General features: G+C 38.5%; 1 protein-coding gene across 3 annotated transcripts in view; it reads left to right on the forward strand.

The window, feature by feature from the left end:
• BEND5 (BEN domain containing 5) overlaps positions 1-17,172 on the forward strand; it is a 949,534-nt gene that overhangs the window by 456,857 nt on the left and 475,505 nt on the right. For all 3 annotated transcript variants that reach the window (XM_088153213.1, XM_088153214.1, XM_088153222.1), the window contains exon 6: positions 16,341-16,380. In XM_088153213.1, the coding sequence (XP_088009339.1) occupies positions 16,341-16,380 (40 nt within the window). The remainder of the gene's footprint in view (positions 1-16,340; positions 16,381-17,172) is intronic.

Raw genomic sequence — 17,172 nt, forward strand, 5'->3', positions numbered from 1 at the left:
GAAGTCTGTTACTGCTTCCATTTCTACCCCTTCTATTTGCCAGGAATTGATGGGTCCAGATGCCATGATCTTAGTTTTTTTAATGTTGAGTTTCAAGCCAGCTTTTGCACTCTCCTCTTTCACCCTCATCAAGAGGCTCTTTAGTTCTTCTTCACTTTCTGCCATTAGGGTGGTATCGTCCGCATATCTGAGGTTGTTGATGATTCTCCCTGCAATCTTAATTCCGGCTTGTGATTCTTCCAGCCTGGCATTTCTCATGATGTACTCTGCATATAGGTTAAATAAGCAGGGTGACAGTATACAGCCTTGTCATACACCTTTCCCTATTTTGAACCAATCGGTTGTTCCATGACCGGTTCTAACTGTTGCTTCTTGGCCCGCATACAGATTTCTCAGGAGACAGGTAAGGTGGTCTGGTATTCCCATCTTTTTAAGAATTTGCCACAGTTTGTTGTGATCCACACAATCAAAGGCTTTTGCATAGTCAATGAAGCAGAAGTAGATATTTTTCTGGAACTCTCGTGCTTTCTCCATGATCCAGCGAATGTTGGCGATTTGATCTCTAGTTCCTCTGCCTCTTCGAAACCCAGCTTGTACATCCGGTAGTTCTCGGTTCATGTATTGCTGAAGCCTAGCTTGTAGGATTTTGAGCATAACCTTGCTAGCATGTGAAATGAGTGTAATTGTGCGATAGTTTGAGCATTCTTTGGCGTTGCCCTTCTTTGGAATTGGAACGTAAACTGACCTTTTCCAATCCCGTGGCCACTGTTGCGTTTTCCAAACTTGCTGGCATATTGAGTGCAGCACTTTAACACCATCATCTTTTAGTATTTTAAATAACTCAGCTGGAATACTGTCATCTCCACTAGCTTTGTTGTTAGCAATGCTTCCTAAGGCCCACTTGACTTCACTCTCTAGGATGTCTGGCTCAAGGTCAGTGATCACACCAGCGTGGACATCAGGGACATTAAGATCTTTCTTGTATAGTTCTTCTGTGTATTCTTGCCACCTCTTCTTAATCTCTTCTGCTTCTGTTAGGTCCCTGCCTTTTTTGTCCTTTATCATGCCCATCTTTGCACTAAACGTTCCTTTCATATCTCCAATTTTCTTGTAGAGATCTCTAGTCTTCCCCATTCTATTGTTTTCCTCAATTTCTTTGCATTGTTCATTTAAGAAGGCCTTCTTATCTCTCCTTGCTATTCTCTGGAAATCTGCATTCAGTTGCTTATATCTTTCCCTTTCACCCTTGCTTTTCGCATTCCTTCTTTCCACAGCTATTTGTAAAGCCTCATCAGACAGCCATTTTGCTTTCTTGCATTTCTTTTCTTTGGGATGGTTTTAGTTGCTGCCTCCTGTACAATGTTACGGACCTCCGTCCATAGTTCTTCAGGCACTCTGTCTACCAAATCTAATCCTCTAAATCTATTCATCACCTTCACTGTGTACTCACAAGGAATATGATCTAAGTCATACCTGAGTGGTCTAGTGGTTTTCCCTACATTCTTCAATTTAAGCCTAAATTTTGCAGTAAGAAGCTCATGATCTGAGCCACAGTCAGCTCCTGGTCTTGTTTTTGCTGTCTGTATAGAGCTTCTCCATCTTTGGCTGCAAAGTATATAATCAATCTGGTTTCGGTATTGACCATCTGGTGATGTCCATGTGTAGAGTCGTCTCTTGTGTTGTTGGAAAAGAGTGTTTGCTATGACTAGCTTGTTCTCTTGACAGAACTCTATTAGCCTTTGCCCTGCTTCATTTTGTACTCCAAGGCCAAATTTGCCTGTTATTCCGATTACTCCTTGACTTCCTACTTTAGCATTCCAATCCCCTATGATGAAAAGGACATCTTTTTGGTGCTAGTTCTAGAAGGTGTTGTAGGTCTTCATAGAAGCGATCAACTTCAGCTTCTTCAGCATCAGTGGTTGGGGCATAGACTTGGATGACTGTGATATTGAATGGTTTGCCTTGGATATGCACTGAGATCATTCTGTCGTTTTTGAGGTTGTACCCCATTACTGCCTTTCCCACTCTCTTATTCACTATGAGTGCAACTCCATTTCTTCTAAGGGTTTCTTGCCCACAGTAGTAGATATAATGGTCACCCGAATTAAATTCACCCATTCCCGTCCATTTCAGTTCGCTGATTCCCAAGATGTCGACGTTCAATCTTGTCATCTCATGTTTGACCACATCCAGCTTGCCTTGGTTCATAGATCTTACATTCCAGGTACCTATACAATATTGTTCTTTACAGCATCGGACCTTCTTTTCGCTTCCAGATACATCCACAGCTGAATGTCCTTTCGGCTTTGGCCCAGCCGCTTCACTCTTTCTGGAGCTACTTGGAAATGCCCTCCGCTCTTCCCCAGTAGCATATTGGACACCTTCCGACCTGAGGGGCTCATCTTCCGGCATCATATCTTTTAGCCTTTTGACATTGTCCATGGGGTTTTCTTGGCAAGGATACTGGAGTGGGTTGCCATTTCCTTCTCCAGTGGACCACATTTTGTCAGAACTCTCTGTCATGACCTATCCGTCTTGGGTGGCCCTGCACGGTATAGCTCATGGCTTCACTGAGTTACGCAAGCCCCTTCACCACGACAAGGCAGTGATCCATGAAGGGGAGCATGCATAGTCCCATGTGAAAGTATCAGTGTATAAGATATATAACAGTGATAGCTTGTTGTTATCAGTTGGAGCTTATGAATCTAGTTTCTTTGCATTAGGACAGTTGCCTAACCGAAGAAATGGATAAAGCCTATATTATGGATACCATCAGCATAGAACAGACTTTCCGAAAAGAAATATCTCATTGTAGCATAATTAAACATCTACTTTAAAAATGCCGACTATGAATAATCTGTTTAATCACACTGACAAATTTTCTGGAAATTCTGATTCAAGAATAAGTGGGTCATCATGTTATTCCCATGGGGGAAAAAAGCATTCCAGGTATTAGAGGGACATTTTTGCCCAGGTAATATAGCATGAGCCTCAACTGTTCACATTTAATCATACAGACAGTTCCCTACTTACCAATAGGTTATGTTCCAAGAGGCTGTTCGTAAGTCCGTTTTCTTCATAAGTCCAACCAGGTAAAAAGTAAAAAGTTTAAAAAAAGAGGAGGAGGCAGGGCAGCAGCATGGGCAGAGGAGCCCTATCTTCTGCTGCCAGTGCGTCGCCATGTGAAGCAGGAGAGAGGGTGATAGTGGAGGAGAGGGGAATGAAGGAAGATCCGGTGGGGCGCAGCACACTCCATTGCTGGGCAAGTCAGGAGCCTCCACCCCCTCTCCCCTGTCCTCTGCCACCATCCCCTCTCCTGCCTCACCCAGCAACAGAGGGTGCCATGTAAACTAACCCTTTCTGGGAACTCCAACTCCAATGCAAACCTCCAGTGCAAATGGAATGCAGGAGAAGGCAAGAAAGGGTTAGTTTGCAAACTAACCCTTTCCTGCCTTTTCCCGCCTTCCGGTTCCGACTTCCAGCCCAACTTCCAGTTCTGACTTCCTGGTCCATCTTGTTCATATTGGTGAATGTTCGCAACATGAAAGTTTGCAAGCAGGGGACTGTCTGTATACAGTAGCACAGTGTTTCTCAACCTCAGCTACTTTAGGATGTGTGGACTTCAACTCCCAGAATTCCCCAGGCAACATGAGAAACACTGCAGTAGCAACAGCTATATAAAGAACTATGGGCTCTAAAATTCTTTGAAAACATGCTTCATCAACTTGTATATTTGAAAGGTGTTGAATCTGAGAGTGATATTCCACTGTAGACTGTAGTAATATACATTTATGCTTGAACTAAATCATTTGTGTCCCATAGAGAAGCAAATATCATTCAGATGAAAAAAGTCTGCTTGTACATTTACCCTTTCTCTTCATGGTTTCTGTATTTGCTCAGCTGTCTTAATATTTCCACATAAATTGCTACCTTGTAGTTTTCTGATATCTTTCAACATTCTTTACTGATCTTATTTCTGAATTGCCATATATGAAAACAATTTAGTGCTTTTTTCTGTTCTCAACAAATACCAGCATTCAGCATGCACGGTTGCTTAAAGCAAATTCAAAAGTCACATTAAAGTAAGGAATTAAATATTCATTTACTGTTATTAAGAAAAATAACTGAAGTGTTTTCTCTTACCACAATATATTTATAATTTAGGCCAAATTATCACAGCCCCCTTCTCCAGTCTGTTAAGAATAATTTGCTTGAGCAAATTTATCTTCTTTGAGAGTTACACTACCACTGTGGTAATGAGTCATTCCCAATTTGTCCGCCATCATAAATGTGCTATCCCTTATAGCAGGCTTCATATATTGAACTCTTTCAATGTCAGTAATTATTCTTTGTGGTTACTACTGAATTGGCCAGAAAGGTATTCAAAGTGAAGACAATCTTAATTTACTGTAGGCTGAGTGGCCCATGGCATGTGGTTCTAGCCCCTGTTTTGCACTCCTGAAATTTGCTGGCAAAGTGATCTCTTTGGAGCACTATAACATTTTGCTATTTATTCTTTTAGTATTTATTTTAAAAAAATGATAGAAAATTATGTGTTATGCCTCCGCAAAGCAAAACACATCAGTTTGCCTGCTCCCCCCTCTGAACTCATCAAAAAGAGCCCAAAAATGATCAGCTTAATCCACTGACCCTGTGATATGAACATGTTACAGTATTTCAGAGGCTGGGAAATATATCCATTGCAGTTCCCAACCACAGAAAGTTAGCTGTCCCTGAAATGCCCAAATGAACTGCAAGAATAAGTCTTCTTTGATTTTTAGGAACAAGTTATCTGTGAATATGGTATTTCTCCAATTCCATCTAAACAAAAAAACTACATTTAGGTAGAATTTGACTCTGATTTATTTAGTTAAAAATATATTTAAAAAATCAGTGAATCATTACTATGGCAGAGTGTGATCTCTCTTTCTCTCTCTGAATACTATTTTAATATTTGTTGGAGTAGCAGGCACACATATAAATAGTATATTATACAACTCAGATGATTGCATAATATACTATTCCTGAAATTTCAAAGTAGAATATCCAAGGGGCTTTCACAGCAAACTATCATGATAGCGAAAAATGGAGAATGAAAGTGTTGGACAACAAACAGGATATATGATGAATGAACACAGACTTCTGACATCAAGTAATACCTTCATCAAGAACATCAATCAGTAGAAAAATACAACAGAAGAAAAATGAGAGGGGTTTGTTTATTTGTTTTGGGTTTTTTGAATCAGAGGAATCTTGCACCTAAGGTTAGAATACCAAAAAATAATTGTGGAAGACTTCTGATAGAGGCTAATGAGGTTAAAGGAAGAGGGATTGAGTAAACTCAATCTCTTGACAAATGGGATTACTTATTTATTAAATTTATCCCCACCCATCTGCCCCTAATGGGGGACTCTGGGCAGCTCACAACTCATTAAAACAACAAATAATTTAATTATATAATATATAGAACAAATATATTAGAGGAATATCAGGATTTGAAGAGATGAAAGCTTGAATCAAAACTGAAGGCTGAGACACTGATAATATGAGATACATAGATGACACAATTTTTTAAATCAAAAGTAAAAATGCAGGAGATCAATCATTGTGAAACAGAATCTCTGATAATGATAAATACTAAGAAGATAAAGATAAGACCAACCTACATGCTTAGTGAATTTAAGGATGATGGCAAAGAAATTAACATAGTAGACAGTTTGTTTTCTTGGGCTCAAGAATAGATAAAGATGGATAGCAGGCTAGAGTAGAATAATTTTAGGGAAGAAGGCAATAACAAACCTAGCCAAGATCATACAACATAAGGATATTTTAATCCCAACAAAGTTCAAAATAGTTAAAGAAATGGCAGTAATGAATACCAAGAAAGAGTAAGGTAGAGGCCTTCAAATTATGGATTTGAAAATGATTATTAAGAGTACTAAAGAAGGACCAATCAATCACTCTTGGAAGAAATGAAAGCTGACTGGTACCTTGATGGAATAATCAGCAAGCAAAAACTCACATACTTTGTACATGTGACATGAATGGATAATGGACTGGAAAAATTATTATGCTTGGCAAGGTTAAGAGAAATAGATGGGAAAGACAATGGATTAGATGGATGGATATGATCAAAGAAATTATCAGAATATCCTTGGAGGTGGTACAAGTTTGTTACAGAAACAGAGCAGGACAGCAAATATTTGTCCCAATAGAGATGAATATGTGTAGCTCAGGGTTGAACTGTGGAGTCCTTGGGGTTCTCTGAGCTTGGTTCTTTTCTTGCAAACGTTTCATTGCCCAGCTAGGTAACATCTTCAGTGCTAAAATGGGATGGGATTTGCTCTCTATTTACATGCTGTGGCCTGCCTTGCCAGTGCTGGTAAGTGTGGGGTTTTTGTTTTGCTCCTCTGGTAGTTCTTTGATTGGCATATGTTTGCTGCTTGTGGGTAATGAAACATTTGCAAGAAAAGAACCAAGCCCAGAGAACCCCAAGGACTCCACAAATATTTGTCCATACATTCAGGAAGAGTTGAACTTCATGTACCTATATAATTAGTCTCTATTTATACATCTTGAAGTTAGTTCTCAACTCTATCTCCTTCTAATAGTAAATAGTTAAAGTGTCTACCTATACTATTTAAATAAAATGCAAAATGAAGACTAGTGAAAAGTTTTAACCCAGGCAAGTGTTAACAACATTATTACTTTATTTTTAGATGATGAAATTATATAATAGCAACTAATAATAAAGAGAAGGGAAAGTGTGAATTGGTGCTACATTACATGAACAAAGAATTGTATTTTTTTTTAACTGAAAGAGAAGATTAGTTGGTAACTGAGTGTGCTATTTTACATTTTAAATTACCAGATTATCTTTTTTTTAAAAGAGGGTTGAGATAGCCCTTTTTTTCCTTGGTCAAAGCATAAATCCAAATTTCACTTTAGAAATAATAAATTATGTTCTCTTAGAAATGTTTACTGAAAGAGATAAAATAATGTCATAATTAGCTGAACTTAATTTCTCTGTATTTGATAGCGTCACATCTTTGTACTTGTTCTGATTTCATAAATGTACCATATGAAATGGTCCAAGAAACTGCAGAGATATACCTATAATGAAGTGTTTTGAAAAGTCCAGATGGCTGTCTATTGCATTTAATGATTGATTTATGTAAACTAAATTATATCTAAGTCTGCTGCTTCAGATTTATATTCTACTACTTTGATGCATATCAAGGTCTGTTGGGATGCTCTGCATGAAGCTATTAACCAATATTGTAACTATCCCTCTGAATTAACAATGAACAGAAGTCTGTCTAATCCATCCCTTGCCCTAAAGAAGAAACCATGAACCCTTGTAACATATACATACATACATACATACATACATACATACATACATACATACATATAATATTCTTTTAACACAAATACATTATGAATAACTGAAGAGTAGACCTCTGATTCTCAGAATTCAGAGAGTAAGGGAGAGTCAAAATCTCTTCCAACTAATGCTGGATTCAGTTCTAAAAAAAAAAAGGTATATATGTATTTATTTATTTGATTTTCAAACTATACAATCTTGTGGCTCTTGGCAGCATACAGAAATAAAAACTTCCAAAGTACAACAATATAAACTAAAACAGTAAGACACATTTATTAATAATGATAGTAATAATTATTAATTAATAATTAATACTACCACTCATTTATTAAAACAGTATCCCAAGAACTGTTAATACTTTAATGGCTCTATGGTAATTAATTAATAAAATCTTCCAGAATAGCTATTTTGACCAACTTAAGCTAGCTGGTTTGGAGCAAACTGAGCTTCCTACGAAAAGCTATTCCACAAAAGAGGAACTGAAATGGAGAAGCTTCTCCTAAAGCCATAGCCCCACTAATTTCTCAGTAGTATAGATGGTGTAATTACAACACGCAGGGTAAAAAACAACAGTGTCTCGGCTCCCCTCTCCCAGAAGCCATGGAATTACATACTCTAGCTCTACCTCCTGCCTTGTGTGCAATTTAGTAATTACTACTGCCACTACCTATCTTCCAGGAAGATGCCTTTACCTGGTGGCCTGTACTCTAACTCTAGAATTTGAGAGAGGTAGGGCCCCAATAGTCTGTGTACTTTACTGGCAAGAAAAGAAAAATTATAAATATAAAATATATGTTTGCGTGTGTGTGTGTGTGTGTGTGTGTATACTTTGTGTGTGTATTGTGTATGTGTATGTGCTTTCAAGTCAGTTTTGACCCCTGGTTTTCTTGGCAAGATTTTCTTAAGTGGTTTGCCATTGCCTTCTTACTAGGCCTGTGAGAGAGTGACTGGCTGAAAGTCACCCAGCTGGCTTCATGCTTATGGCGGGACTAGAACTCATGGTCTCCCAGTTCTAACCTGATGCCTTAACGACTACATCAAATTGACTCTTGAATATACATATAAATACACATTATTAAATTGCAATTACTAATAAATTGTATTAAATTGAATACAATTTCTATGTGTGTATGTTGTATGAATAAGTGTAATTGTGTATATGTATGTATATGTGTCCCCTTCATGGATCACTGCCTTGTCGTGGCGAAGGGGCTTGCATAACTCAGTGAAGCCATGAGCTATACCGTGCAGGGCCACCCAAGACGGACAGGTCATGACAGAGAGTTCTGACAAAATGTGGTCCACTGGAGAAGGAAATGGCAACCCACTCCAATATCCTTGCTAAGAAAACCCCATGGACAATGTTAAAAGGCTAAAAGAGATGACACCGGAAGATGAGCCCCTCAGGTTGGAAGGTGTCCAATATGCTACTGGGGAAGAGCAGAGGGCATTTCCAAGTAGCTCCAGAAAGAGTGAAGCAGCTGGGCCAAAGCCGAAAGAACGTTCAGCTGTGGATGTATCTGGAAGCGAAAAGAAGGTCCGATGCTGTAAAGAACAATATTGTATAGGTACCTGGAATGTAAGATCTATGAACCAAGGCAAGCTGGATGTGGTCAAACATGAGATGACAAGATTGAACATCAACATCTTGGGAATCAGCAACTTGAAATGGCGGGAATGGGTGAATTTAATTTGGGTGACCATTATATCTACTACTGTGGGCAAGAAACCCTTAGAAGAAATGGAGTTGCACTCATAGTCAATAAGAGAGTGGGAAAGGCAGTAATGGGGTACAACCTCAAAAAGGACAGAATGATCTCAGTGCGTATCCAAGGCAAACCATTCAACATCACAGTAATCCAAGTCTATGCCCCAACCACTGATGCCGAAGAAGCTGAAGTTGACCGGTTCTATGAAGACCTACAACACCTTCTAGAACTAGCACCAAAAAAAGATGTCCTTTTCATCATAGGGGATTGGAATGCTAAAGTAGGAAGTCAAGGAGTAATCGGAATAACAGGCAAGTTTGGCCTTGGAGCACAAAATGAAGCAGGGCAAAGGCTAATAGAGTTCTGTCAAGAGAACAAGCTAGTCATAGCAAACACTCTTTTCCAACAACACAAGAGACGACTCTACACATGGACATCACCAGATGGTCAATACCGAAACCAGATTGATTACATACTTTGCAGCCAAAGATGGAGAAGCTCTATACAGACAGCAAAAACAAGACCAGGAGCTGACTGTGGCTCAGATCATGAGCTTCTTACTGCAAAATTTAGGCTTAAATTGAAGAATGTAGGGAAAACCACTAGACCACTCAGGTATGACTTAGATCATATTCCTTGTGAGTACACAGTGAAGGTGATGAATAGATTTAGAGGATTAGATTTGGTAGACAGAGTGCCTGAAGAACTATGGACGGAGGTCTGTAACATTATACAGGAGGCAGCAACTAAAACCATCCCAAGGAAAAAGAAATGCAAGAAAACAAAATGGCTGTCTGATGAGGCATTACAAATAGCTGTGGAAAGAAGGAATGTGAAAAGCAAGGGTGAAAGGGAAAGATATAAGCAACTGAATGCAGATTTCCAGAGAATAGCAAGGAGAGATAAGAAGGCCTTCTTAAATGAACAATGCAAAGAAATTGAGGAAAACAATAGAATGGGGAAGACTAGAGATCTCTACAAGAAAATTGGAGATATCAAAGGAACGTTTAGTGCAAGGATGGGCATGATAAAGGACAAAAAAGGCAGGGACCTAACAGAAGCAGAAGAGATTAAGAAGAGGTGGCAAGAATACACAGAAGAACTATACAAGAAAGATCTTAATGTCCCTGATGTCCATGCTGGTGTGGTCACTGACCTTGAGCCAGACATCCTAGAGAGTGAAGTCAAGTGGGCCTTAGGAAGCATTGCTAACAACAAAGCTAGTGGAGATGACAGTATTTCAGCTGAGTTATTTAAAATACTAAAAGATGATGGTGTTAAAGTGCTGCACTCAATATGCCAGCAAGTTTGGAAAACGCAACAGTGGCCACAGGATTGGAAAAGGTCAGTTTACGTTCCAATTCCAAAGAAGGGCAATGCCAAAGAATGCTCAAACTATCGCACAATTGCACTCATTTCACATGCTAGCAAGGTTATGCTCAAAATCCTACAAGCTAGGCTTCAGCAGTACGTGAACCGAGAACTACTGGATGTACAAGCTGGGTTTCGAAGAGGCAGAGGAACTAGAGATCAAATTGCCAACATTCGCTGGATCATGGAGAAAGCACGAGAGTTCCAGAAAAACATCTACTTCTGCTTCATTGACTATGCAAAAGCCTTTGATTGTGTGGATCACAACAAACTGTGGCAAATTCTTAAAGAGATGGGGGTACCAGACCATCTTACCTGTCTCCTGAGAAATCTGTATGCGGCCCAAGAAGCAACAGTTAGAACCAGTCACGGAACAACTGATTGGTTCAAAATAGGGAAAGGTGTACAACAAGGCTGTATACTGTCACCCTGCTTATTTAACCTATATGCAGAGTACATCATGAGAAATGCCAGGCTGGAAGAATCACAAGCCGGAATTAATATTGCAGGGAGAATCATCAATAACCTCAGATATGCAGACGATACCACCCTAATGGCAGAAAGTGAAGAAGAACTAAAGAGCCTCTTGATGAGGGTGAAAGAGGAGAGTGCGAAAGCTGGCTTGAAACTCAAGATTAAAAAAACTAAGATCATGGCATATGGACCCATCAATTCCTGGCAAATAGAAGGGGTAGAAATGGAAGCAGTAACAGACTTCATTTATTTGGGCTCCAAGATCACCGCAGATGGAGATTGCAGCCATGAAATTAAAAGACGCTTGCTCCTTGGGAGGAAAGCTATGGCAAACCTAGATAGCATATTAAAAAGCAGAGACGTCACCTTGCCGACAAAGATCTGCATAGTCAAAACTATGGTTTTTCCAGTAGTAATGTACGGCTGTGAGAGCTGGACCATAAAGAAGGCTGAGCGCCGAAGAATTGATGCCTTTGAACTGTGGTGCTGGAGAAGACTCTTAAGAGTCCCCTGGACTGCTAGGAGGTCAAACCAGTCAATCTTAAAGGAAATCAACCCTGATAGTTCATTGGAAGTATTGATACTGAAGCTCAAGCTCAGATACTTTGGTCACCTAATGCGAAGAGAGGACTCTTTGGAAAAGACCCTGATGCTGGGAAAGATTGAAGGCAAAAGGAGAAGAGGACAGCAGAGGATGAGATGGTTAGATAGCATCACTGAAGCAATGAGCATGAAACTGAGCAAACTCAGGGAGGCAGTGAAGGACAGGAAGGCCTGGCGCAATATGGTTCATGGGGTCATGAAGAGTTGGACACGACTTAACGACTGAACAACAACAACAATGTATATGTGTAATTCTGTGTGTGTGTGTGTGTATAAATAGATAATTAAAAATGTTTTTTAAATAAGTGCACCATTCCATCATTTTCAAAGTAAACAGGATTCAGTAGTCCCAATAATCTAAGGAATATTTCAGCGCGGGAGTAAAATATTTCCACCTCAAGTTGCTGGCAAAATAGTGAAACAGTCCATCAATACACTTATTTAAAAAATCAGAGGAAAAAAGCTCAAAAAGAAAAATAGTAATTAAAGAAATGTACACTTCTGCTATGTTTCAAACCATCAACCTTCTTTTTACAAGGCAAGGGTTATAATAACAGTGCTATTGCAACAGTCAGAGTAAAGTGTAAAGGGGAGGTCTAAAAGATATTAGAGCTAATAATAAGCATTGGTTCAGTTGAAGGGGCATTTCTTCTTCTATGAAGCAACCAGTGAATTGCTGGGGTTAGCCTGTAATGAAATAAAATTCTCCAGCTGAAATGGAAGGAGGTAGACTTTGTGATGGGAAGAAAGTGGGTAAATGGTGATGTCTGTTTCTACTTTCAAAAGATGGTTGCTGTCCCATTCTGGTGATTGGCTAACTAAGCAGTGTGGAAGGATATCTGCTTCTGAACAAATGCAAAGAAACCAGATGAGGTGAATTAGCTCTACTTGACAGAATTTAGGCAAGAGGGATGGAGGGGTTCATTTACTAGAGGGGTAGAAAATGTTCGTAAAATCTGTATTTTAGAAGTCTCTTGCAAGGTCTGTATCACTTTGAGAAGAGTTAGTATTCAACTATATTGAAATATCTTTGAATGAAGCTTCTTTGTACACATTTTATGATAAGAAAAGAATTGATCTGTTTATGATGTGTTTTCATACAGATTTAGAGTGTTAGTTAATGTACCAAAGAACAGAAGAATAGTAAGGACACCATCTTGTAGATAATCTAATCTTAAATGAATTAGTTAATTTACACAAAATAATTCTTTCTTTGCACTTTCTGTATTCACCCTGAGTTAATTATGACTAGAATTAAATAGAAAAAGTCAGCAAAAATCTCTAAGGGCATCAATACCAAGGAAGAGAAGTAAGTGCTGAGAGAAAGGGGGATGGGGGGAGAGGGAATATATTATCAGGAGAAAAGGTTAAAAGAATGCTCAGAGTTTAAAGTCTTAAGTCAGGAAAACGTAATAAAGAACTTAAGCAATAAAGTAGCAATATTTTAAGGTCAGCCAACTATTATAGTTTAGAGCTAGATAGAGCTATATCCAGGGACAAGTCCATATATTTAAGTTTGAATCTGAGGTGAAGGACAACAGTATAGTTACTAGGTTGAAACAAAATGGAATAATAACAGTATTTGTTGGGATGTAATGTAAAGTCCGGTTTTGCAGCAGACAGCTTCCCATTACCTCCTCACTACCAGGTTTTCGCCTTTTTCTTCCCTCCTTCTGTTTCTCTTTGCAGAGGTTAAGCCAACCTTTTTGTGGTTTTTTTGGTGCCTTCAAGTCAGTCTTGACTCTTGGTGACTGCCTGGACAAGTCCCTGCAGTTCTCTGGCAAGATTTTGGAAGTGGTTTACCATTGCCTGATTCCTAGGGCTGAGAGAGAATGACTGGTCCAAGATCACCCAGCTGGCTTTGTGCCTAAAGTGGGACTAGAACTCATGGTCTCACACTTTCTAGCCTGATGCCTTAATCACTATACCAAACTGGCTGAAGCCAACATAGCTTTGGCTATTATTTCTACTATTTTAATAAATTGGATAGTGTGACTCCTTGGTGGCTATGGTGCTAACTCAGAACACTTCAAATTTTAAATGCAAACAAAACAGATCATGGCTGGAGAGCAAAGCACTAGTTGGGTTGTTGACTTTTGCACTTTTCTATGGATCAGCCGGAGAATGCATTTGTGTGAGTGTCCTGAGATGGGAGCCTGACCTCAGCAATGAAGCAGGGTTTATTATTGTAAGAAAGAGGAGATTTATTTACAAGAAATACATTATAGGAATAGGCAAAGCCTAGCACCTAATTATATCCTACCAGGAGGATAGTCCAAGAGCATGTGTGCCATGTGTTAACCTTGGAAGAAGGCAGAAAGAAGTGACCTCAGATTAACAATTCCTTAACCAAAGAGCAGGCAGAATGATAGACAAACAAAGGACTCAGAGTAAATCCTTAACAAGGATTATTGTTATCTATCTATATTTTACTGCTCCATTGTTGTCAGTAGGTCATGAAGTCCTGAGGAGTCCACATCTCTGTTGGACCTACATCTCTAACAGAATCAAAAGCCTCATGTCTGTGTTTTCAGGTCAGCATAAGTGAAGAAGACTATGGTAACTTGAAAGTGTTTTTGAAAAGTTAGGGAATGGAAGCAGTGGCAGTGGGGAAAGGACCTCAGATTTATTTTGCAATACATTAGATATTATATTGGTTTATTCCTGGAGAAAATCTGTGTGATTGCTAAGACCCAACACCAGCAATTTAATCCTACTCTCACAGAAACAAGGTGATGACAGAGTTTCCATTACAGAAAAAAAAATCAATTAATTGATTTATTGTTGTTATTGTTGTAAGGGAGGACTGAGTCCTAGTGCTGGGCAGGACTTGGGATTCAAAGGCAAAAGGGTTATTTGGAGTTCACATAGGTGCAAATATTGCACTTGTTTGCAACTGCTCAAAGCAGCTGCACCTTTTCTCAGGATTTTGTGACTGCCCTCCTCAGCTGCCATATGATCCTGGGAAAGGGCATATTTGGTTTTAGGAGTTGCAGACAGGTGCTCTAAAGCACCTTTTTATCTTTGAATCTGAAGTGCTGCATAGCCCTCTACCTTGTCAATGGCTTTCATGTAGCATCTGAGAACTATGTTCATTCACTAGATAGCATTTTGATTGCACAAATACTGCAACTTTCAGTCCACATACTATAGATGAATCTGTGAATGAGCAGAATTTGGCAAAAGGAGAACTTTTTAGTTTAGTGTTCATGAAGACATGCTTTCCATCCTCAAGGACTTCCAAGTGTCACTAAAAGAATAGAGACAGCATAATGATGAGAATTAGATTAGAAGAGGATCGATAGGCCTGACAATAAATGAAAGCAACACAGACATTATTGAACAGATGAGGAAAGATAAATTAAAGTGGACGGTGTATTCTCTAATGCCAATGCTACATAAATGTAGGACCAAGACAGTTTAGAAAGAACAGTAACTATTAGGAGGCCTAACAGAGAATGGTAGATGGCAATTAAACATTAATATGATAATATGAAAAGGGGAGAAACAAGTATATAAAGTTTTTAGCTGTTGATTATTTATTTGTGGGTTTATATGCCATATTGTGAAACAAATGTTTCTGCAAGGCAGCTAATAATACTGTAAATATAAAAACATTTTCTCTCCATATATTTCTGGCCTTCAGGCTATACAAAGAGTTGGGAATCTAAGGATCCCTCAGATTCCAAACAAATCCCAACTTTTATTTATTATTTATTATGTATTCTTAAATTTGTAGGCTTTTATCCTTTATGCAGTTAGGGTATCCATGGAGAGTAGTCCTATGGCTTGTTGGAAACTGTCTAAGGATAAAAAGCTGTAAGAATTGTGATGAATATGAAGATTTGAAAAAAAAAATCCTGCTTTGTTTAAAACAATTATTAGTATGTGAGAACCGCGTAATTGTTAGCACTCGGTACTTGTAAGAAGTTGACCCTATTGGATTGTTGTGGCAATGGAGACTATGTTGTTCATCACTGTAGAAGTCAAATTACATTAACTGCTTTGAATTTGTAGTACAAAAATTGATATTTTGCATCAGATTACTTTGACATGAGTGCTACTATCATAAATAGGTAAGAGGCATATCTGTAACAAACAGATACAAGAGAATTCAGTAATATATGGCTACCCAGAAACCCTAGATGGGGTTAGAATATGCATTTTGGCATAATGAATTAAATAAATAAATGTGGTAAAAATTTTGGTTGTAATATAATAATAATAACCTGTCAAAAATTGTTTCTAATCAACATCACCAATTTGCAGGAAGAGCTGCAATAAAATTTGCAAAATAAGTAATCTGGGAAAGCAGCAAATTCTTCTTTCCTTGACTTTTTTTAATTCACTTCAGTTTCATTCTTTCTACAGAGATGCTTGTGCACAGACATACATACAAAAAATACAGCTAAAATTAAAGAGAGTTCAAAATAAGAGTGCTGATTAAGGCTACTTGAGCAGGTCCACAGGATCCTGCACAGCAATTCCATGTTCTAAGTCATTCCACATTACTCCTCTGTTGATGTGTTAAATGCTTCCTTTGTTTGAAGCAGAAACAAATCTAAACAGAGGTACATGTGTGTACATTCATCATCAACTAAATTACTAACACTCTAAGAACACAAACCAGAGGGCATTCCAAAGTCTATGCTAGATACGCATGGCTTTCATAATGTTGAGCCATGTAACTCATAATTAATTCTATGGGAGATGTCAGAACAGTGGCTTTGTATGTCTAAACTGACCTACTAAAATTAGTCATTTTTCAGCAACAACTTTTATCATTTGTTTTTCAGCAACAGCGGCAACTTGACCTCTTGACTATAACCAACCCTGGTAAGTAAGGAACAAGGCTCCGTTTTTTTCTATGTTTTCTTAAAGAGATGGTTGTCTGAATGCGTCTCTTTATCCCTTCCCTGACATGCAAAATGAAAAACACTGTTCCCCAGAAAATCTTTAACATAATAACAACTGACAGCTATATTGTGCTTGGTAAAGCCCGGGGCAGTTATCCTTTCACAGAGCTGCCTCTTCAAACCTTTACTCTGTGAATTTGAGTGTTGATATTTCTGTAAACCTCCCAGGGGTTATCTTAATGGTATGTCTGCAGAATAGATATACTATAATTCACAAAGTATGTTCAACTATCACAGAAACATTCTGTTTAACTTTCTGCAGCAGTAATCTTAGATATTTACTAAAAATCAAAGGGAGACTATATTACTTTTTCATGTTGTTGGCAAGGGAGAATTTCTAGCATGATTTGGAAGATACTTTAACTTTGTTTTGCTTTGTTTTGTTTTAAGAAAAAGACGCTTCCAAAATCCCATAGTGGGATATATGGCATTGTTAAATATTACTTATTTAATATGGTAGGATTTGATCATGTTACTAACTGTTCTGGTGTACAGTAGCTATTTCTTGGTTTTCTGGCAAGTGCTCAGAGGAGAATGATTCTTGTGGGATCAAGGCAGAATGACTCTTGTCACCCAGCAGTTACTGTAAATGCAATGGTTCAAGTTGTTCTTGGCACTGTAGCTAAGGAACTGTGTACACCTAAATGTTGATACTGATGTCAGCGTTGATAGCCCTTAATTGGATACTAAGGCTAAGATCCAGAGAATTAAT

This window comes from Python bivittatus, unplaced genomic scaffold, assembly GCF_059951505.1.
Source record: "Python bivittatus isolate LINGU-HERP-01145 unplaced genomic scaffold, Pbiv_v1 ctg000700_np1212, whole genome shotgun sequence".
NCBI classification, from domain to species: domain Eukaryota; kingdom Metazoa; phylum Chordata; class Lepidosauria; order Squamata; family Pythonidae; genus Python; species Python bivittatus.